At 46.5% G+C, this 7,102-nt stretch overlaps 1 protein-coding gene across 1 annotated transcript; it reads left to right on the top strand.

The window, feature by feature from the left end:
• Positions 1-303: 303 nt before the first annotated feature.
• CXCR4 (C-X-C motif chemokine receptor 4) lies at positions 304-4,087 on the top strand. Its single transcript, XM_019661336.1, has 2 exons — positions 304-419; positions 2,524-4,087. Exons 1-2 carry the CDS (start codon positions 405-407, stop codon positions 3,568-3,570), a joined length of 1,062 nt encoding a protein of 353 aa, XP_019516881.1. The 5' UTR covers positions 304-404; the 3' UTR covers positions 3,571-4,087.
• The last annotated feature ends 3,015 nt before the right edge of the window (positions 4,088-7,102 follow it).

Here is a 7,102-nt window from a genome sequence, read left to right as displayed (position 1 = left end):
TAGCCCGAGCTTCCCACCTCCCTCCAAGCTCCTCCCAAGTTGGGGAATGCCTCTGGGGTGCCCTCCCCAGCTGGAGACTCAAGGGGTGACAGCAAGAAAAACAGCCACAGATCAGGGGCTTTCCAGGTTTACCCTACCCCGATCGCGGGTGCTCGTACCCCTCGCCCCTCCCTTGCGCCCTACCCAGAATCGTCTACCCCTCTACCCACTCCTACCCCGCCTTTCTCCTCCCAGCCCCGCCCGCCCACCCGTGCAGCGCATGCGCCGCCCGCGGAGCATGTTTTTATAAAAGTCCAGCTTCGGTCAGAAACTTCAGTCTGTTAGCTGCGGCAGCAGGTAGCAAAGTGACCCTGAGGATTTGAGTGCTCCGGTAGCCAATCGCGGCTGGAGAGCAAGCGATTACCATGGACGGGATCCATGTAAGTCCAATTTCAACCTGCTTTTTCTTAAATGTACAAACACTTGAACTTAGAGCGCAACCCCTGTGGGAGCGGGCAGAAACAACCAGAACACTGGAGGTGCCGGTGTCCCGGAGAAAGGGCATGAAAAGGGGCTTTCGTGTGCATAGCTAGGTGGGAGGAGGAAGGGTAGGATTGGAATCTTTTTCTCTCTAAATAGAGAAAAGATTGAAACGAGTGTTTCGGCAGCTGCATGTGTCTCCCCCTTGAGTTCTGCGCGCTCTCCGGGTTTGCACGCTGTTTGCAAACATAACATTATGTGCACAAGTGCAGAGAAAGAAGCGCGCAGCCCCAGGACTCAGACTATGGGTCGCATCCTCGGGGGAACAGGGATTTCTTCAGTGAGAATTACGTGAGATCTGAATTTAGAAGTGGAGGGCAGCGCCCCAGGACTGAGCTCCCAGAGGAAGACTGAGTCCCAGGTTAACTTCGGGCAAAGGCGCCTGGAAACCACTCTTGCCGTTGGGCGCGAGTTAGTTAAATTCTGCTCTTCCCAGGGAGCTATGCAGAACCCGGGCACAGTGAGCGGAGGGAGGGAAAGGCGGGTGGACCCACCGTGCGGTTCGCCTGAGGGGTCTGAGTGTTGGCCGCAGCTGGGAGGTGGCCAGGAGCAGCCCGCGCCCTTTGAGATCGGGGGAGAGACCTCGCGGGCTTCGGGGCATCCGAAGCGCAGCTAGTGGGCCCCGTTGGGGAGTTTGGGATCATGCAGAGGTCGAAGGAATATAAGCAGTCCTCGTGCAGCAGCACCCCACTCCGAGGTGTGCGCGTTGGGGATTAGGGGTGGAGTGAGGGGCTGGGAGGCCACCTGGGCTTCGGGTCGCCGCGGCGCAGATGGGCAGGTGCAAGTGCGAAGACCGTTTGGCTGTCGCCGAGTCCAATTGCGCAGTTTAACCGTCGGTGGTTTCCTGGAGTCTTTTGAAAACCCCTTACTAGGGAGGCTTTTCGTTTCCTCTAGCGGCGCGCAATTCAAAGGCCCGCGCCGCGCGGCAGAGCCCAGCGAGCCGCTGCGGGCTGGCGGTGAGCGTGGGCGTGGTGGGCAGCTGCAGAGCCTCCAGAGCCGGACCACCCGGCCCCCAGCTCGTCCTCCGCCTGGATGCTTCGAGCTGCAGACCTCCGACCCCATTAGCTGAATCAGTAGCGGGGTGGAAAGCGACCCAGGAGAGTGAGGAAATGAAACTTGGGTCTAAGACCACGAGTGCAGACCCCATGACCTTCCCCTCCCAGGAAAAGGCTGCACTCCCTAATGTCCCCAACGCGCCAAATGATAAACGTGGGTATGGAAAAAGACGCATGCCCCTGAGGAGCGCTAGCTTGGTGGAGAGGTGCGGGTAGGGGGAACCTACTTTTGACACTCCCGCCCAATACTCACATGCGCCAAAAGTCCTTTGCTTTAAATCTGTTGTCTTCCCTACTACATGTTGCTTGGAGTACAGAATTGTTTGTGTTTAGACCAGCGATAAATGTGGGGAAAACAATGTTGTGTGCCTTAGGAAAATAAGAGTCTTTGGGACACCCCTGCCACCTGCCTCCCCTCTAACCCCTCACTTGCTTGCTCCTTTCTCAAACCCTCTTCCCTGTCCTGGCGACTCTTCACACAGAATGTTAATCCCAGCTCCTCAGAACACGAGATTCTGCCCTCCCCCTTCCCTACACCGCCTAGGAGTGGCCTCTTGGTGTTTTGGTTTGGTTCTTTTTTTTTTCCCCCTCGCAAGGTTTTTTTCTTCCCTCTAGTGGGCGGGCAGAAGAGTTAGCAAAGATGTAACTTTGCAACCCTCAGAATCTCCTGCCCTTTTGTTCTAAAGGAAGAGCTTTGTAATTGGTTCTGCTAAAGAGAGAGCTAATGAAGTGACTATGGGAGAAAACTGGGGAGGTGGGTTATAGGATTCTAGAATAATTCTCTTGTGCCCTTCACTCAGTACTTCCGTGGAAGCAGAATTTCCTGAGGAAGGCTGGGCAGAGTTGGGTCTTTTAAATTGCTTTCTTAAAATGCCATAAATATTTTTTTTGAACTTGGAATGCCTGCTGAACTTGAAAGTGAATGTCTGTCCCCTTGCCTCTTTTGCAGATGTACCCATCAGATAACTACACAGAGGAGGAGCTGGGCTCGGGTGATTACGACTCCATGAAGGAACCCTGCTTCCGGGAGGAAAATGCCCATTTCAACCGGATCTTTCTGCCCACTGTCTACTCCATCATCTTCTTGACTGGCATAGTGGGCAATGGATTGGTCATCCTGGTCATGGGTTACCAGAAGAAACTGAGAAGCATGACGGACAAGTACAGGCTGCATCTGTCCGTGGCAGACCTCCTGTTTGTCCTCACACTTCCCTTCTGGGCAGTTGACGCTGTGGCAGACTGGTACTTTGGGAAATTCCTGTGCAAGGCTGTCCATGTCATCTACACAGTCAACCTCTACAGCAGCGTCCTCATCTTGGCCTTCATCAGCCTGGACCGCTACCTAGCCATCGTCCACGCCACCAACAGTCAGAGGCCCAGGAAGCTGCTGGCTGAAAAAGTGGTCTATGTTGGCGTCTGGATACCAGCACTCCTGTTGGCTATTCCCGATTTCATCTTTGCCAACGTCAGGGGTGGGGAAGACAGGTATGTGTGTGACCGCTTCTACCCCAATGACGTGTGGTTGGTGGTGTTCCAGTTTCAGCACATCATGGTTGGCCTCATCCTGCCGGGTATCGTCATCCTGTCCTGCTACTGCATCATCATCTCCAAGCTGTCCCACTCCAAGGGCTACCAGAAGCGCAAGGCCCTCAAGACCACAGTTATCCTCATCCTGACTTTCTTCGCCTGCTGGCTGCCTTACTACGTTGGCATCAGCATCGATTCCTTCATCCTCCTGGAAATCATCCAGCAAGGATGTGAGTTTGAGAACACTGTGCACAAGTGGATTTCCATCACCGAGGCCCTGGCCTTTTTCCACTGTTGCCTGAATCCGATCCTTTATGCCTTCCTTGGAGCCAAATTTAAAACCTCAGCCCAGCATGCACTCACCTCTGTGAGCAGGGGGTCCAGCCTTAAGATCCTCTCCAAGGGAAAGCGGGGTGGACATTCTTCTGTTTCAACCGAATCGGAGTCTTCAAGCTTTCACTCCAGCTAACACTGATATAAAAGACTTTTCTACATTAAAGAACTTTTTTTTTTCATATATAAAAGACTGACCAATATTGTACAGTTTTTATTGGATTTTTTTCTTGTGTTTCTTTAGTTTTTGTGGTTTAATTGACTTATTTATATAAATATTTTTTTGTTTCATGTTGATGCGTGTCTAGGCAGGACCTGTGGCTAAGTTTTTAGTTGATACATGTCTGTGTGTGAGACTATAGAAAAGGGAACTGAACATTCCAGAACTACGTGTAGTGGATCACTTAAGCTAGAAATGATCCTCAGCTGTTTGTGCATAAATAATCACTTCGTTCCAGTAGAACATTCTCTTTTTTCTGTTCTTAAGTCGTTTGGTTACACTATGTGATTTTTGCTGTAGCAGATAGCACTTAGAGCCAAAGCCTGAAGTGGTATAGAAATGCTATTTTTTCAGCTTTGAGGAGTGGGTTGATTTCGCACATATGATGTACAGTCTTGTATTAAGTTGTTAATAAAATTGTCTGAAAAACTTACTTAGTGTTATGTTCTGATTTCTTTTGACATTCCTTTGGCTGGCAGAAGTAAAAAATAACAATAATGGATATATTTATGGGATGCCAGGTCCTATCCTAGGTATATTAGTTGTAATATTTTACTTCACCCTAGTCAAAATTCTTAGGCTCTGGTTCTCTTGTTACTTGCATATTATAGAGCAGGAAAACAAAGCACAGAAAGCTGAGGTGACTTAGTCAAGGGCATTTGGTAAGTAGCACAGCCAATATTTCAAACCAGGTAACTTCCAAATCTGAAGTCTTAACCAATTTTAACTCATAGAAATTTAGAAATGTCTAGCCAGTACCTATTCCTACGAAAGATAATCTTTCTGAAGGATAAATGTATATAAAAAAGAAAAAGTAAGGAATACCATGTTAGATTTTAGTGCCATTATCCCTTGTGTAATCCAGGTCTGTATCATGCCCGGCATTGTAGCTTGTTATATATTTGTCTTATCTAACCCTCTCAATGTAGGTAGCATCACCCCCATTTCACAGACAAGGGAAATGAGGTTCAGAGAATTCCCATAACTTGCACTTTTCAAGGGGACAAACCAGGAGCTAATTTCATTCATTTCATCCCTTTCTCTTAACTATTACCCACTATTATCATCCAGGACACCTGGTCATAAGTCAACTGAACTGTTATTGAAAACAAAGCCAAAAGTGAATGTTTTCTTCATAAAATTAACCATGCCGAAAATACCTTTCTTACAATATCTTTTATGCAAATATCAACACTTAATCTATTGCAACACCTAGCACCTCAAGGGTTCAGCCAAGCAGATAAAAGTTAAATTGGTACTTTCAGAGCTCAGAAGAAAGGTCCACTGAAGCAAGCTCCTCATTGCTCATATTTTGCACAAGATTTTGGAGTCTTATGTAACCTCGCCCATAGCTATTTACACTACTGTTGTGTAAGCCCCAGGCTCTTGAGTAAAATTCAGCTACGGTCGCCACTTAAAGAGAATTTCTAAACTATAGTAGCCATACCTATCTTGAAACAAACAGGGCACTCCAGGCATGCATTCAAAGATAATATCCAGGATACAATTAAGGCAATATTTGGTCTACTTTTAGTAATTGTTTCTGGCACAGAAAATCCATTTTGGAGGAAAATTGCAATGTCTTGTCTTTCAGAGGCAAATCACATTTGTTGAAGGCAAATTATAGATCCTGTGAAGGGAAATAACTTAATTACTTAAAATAGAATCCAATTTGGCTGTACATTTTTGCTGCAGTCTATGGATCTGGGATAATTCAGAGTGGTATTCCTATTCCACTTGAGAACACAATTAGATTTTAGATAGGAAATTATCTTGAGGTTCTTGGCTTTCCCTGGGAAGCTTAATTGGATCACCCTTCATTTAAGCATAGTTTTACATGTCCTCTTTCAAAGGCTTAGTCTTAAAGCCATGAACGTTGTAAAAGCCTTCACTTGAACTTTCTTTATAAATATTTATTCTTGAGGAGACAATAGAAGAAATCCTTGGAAGGAATTCTTTTTTTTCTCTTCTTGGCTGGAAACCTCATCACCCCAGATTCCTGTGCTCTGCCCTGGAGTCACAACAAAAGGAACCAAGCCGAAACAAAATTCCCAGTGTCACCAGTCTTAATGGATATTTCATTCTCCCTTGGAACAAAGGTGGGATATCTCTTTTTCAAAATGAAAAAAAGCCTTAGCTCTCTCTCTGTCCTGAAAGGACCACCCCCCCCACCCCGCCCTCTCCCAACCCCGCCATCATTCTCTGTCCCAACCCTGACACGTTCCAAGTGGCTCCAAAGCGTTCCCTGTATCGTGGTTTGTCCAACAATGCTGGGAAATCCAGTCTGCTGGCCAGCCCTTGCATGAAGTAGCTGATTGTTCCCATTCCTCATCTCATGAATGGGGCCCTTCAAGGTCAGTAAAGTAGATCCAGTTGTATAATGGAAGCTAAAATATTTAAATTGTATGCATGTTGCCAATGATGGCATAAATATGACATCTGAGATATTAATAACTTTAAGCCTAGAACTGGGGAGGAAAACAGATTTTTTTTTAGCTTGCAAAGCCTTTGTTTTCCTAAAATGCCACTTGGCAATTCACCTCCCCTTACTGTGGGCTTCTCAGCCTCATTTTGTGGTTACACCTATATTAAAATAATTCTGGGGTGCTCCTTTAAGAGGATAACCTATAGGCTTTATTTTAATAATTTAACTAAATGTGATTTTCTTCTAGCTTATCATCATCAGATAGTAAATAAAGGCTCCACAAACAGAATTCAGTTGTCATTATTCCCACTGGATACTCACTTAGGAGGTGCAGGGACCACTGGAGACAAAATTCACATTGCCTTACAAAATAATCTAGGTATCCTCCAACACATTGGAATGTAGCATTGCAGCCTGGCATAGTAGGGATTAAAACAACCTGCACTGAGGTTTCCGTTTGGCTTCCAGTCAGTGCTGGAGAGATCCAAACGTTAGCTAGGGGAATGACCTTCCCATGAACACATCCTAAGAGAGATGCTAGAGCCTCAGAGGCCTATAAAGTAGTTGCAACAAATCCTTTCAAAGCAGTGTTTCTCAACTGGGCGTGACTTTGGCCCCCAAAGAACATTTGGTAAGGTCTGTAAACATTCTGGGTTATCTTTAGGGGTGGGGTGATGTGTTTCTGGCATCTAGTGTGTGTGTGAGGGGGGGGGAGAAGTGAGGTACCAGAGATGCTGCTAAACATCCTATAGAAGATACAGCACAGGCCCCCACAACAATGATCCAGCCCAAAGTGTCAATAGTGTTCAATATTGAGAACTTTTTTTTAAGGGGAGGGCAATAGAGTGATAACAATTATCAAAATAACGATATAGCCAACCATTACTGGGCAAGGTTCCAAGGTCTTCTTTTAGCCTCCTTTACTCATTCCCATTTGAATGCATTCTTACTCCCACCTTACTCAGCTCACACAATTCTCTTCCACCATTATTTCAACATTACTTTGTCATAATCCACATATCT

Source organism: Hipposideros armiger, unplaced genomic scaffold (genome assembly GCF_001890085.2).
Source record: "Hipposideros armiger isolate ML-2016 unplaced genomic scaffold, ASM189008v1 scaffold_345, whole genome shotgun sequence".
In the NCBI taxonomy this organism is placed as follows: Eukaryota; Metazoa; Chordata; class Mammalia; order Chiroptera; family Hipposideridae; genus Hipposideros; species Hipposideros armiger.
This window is presented reverse-complemented; position numbering and strand designations above follow the sequence as displayed.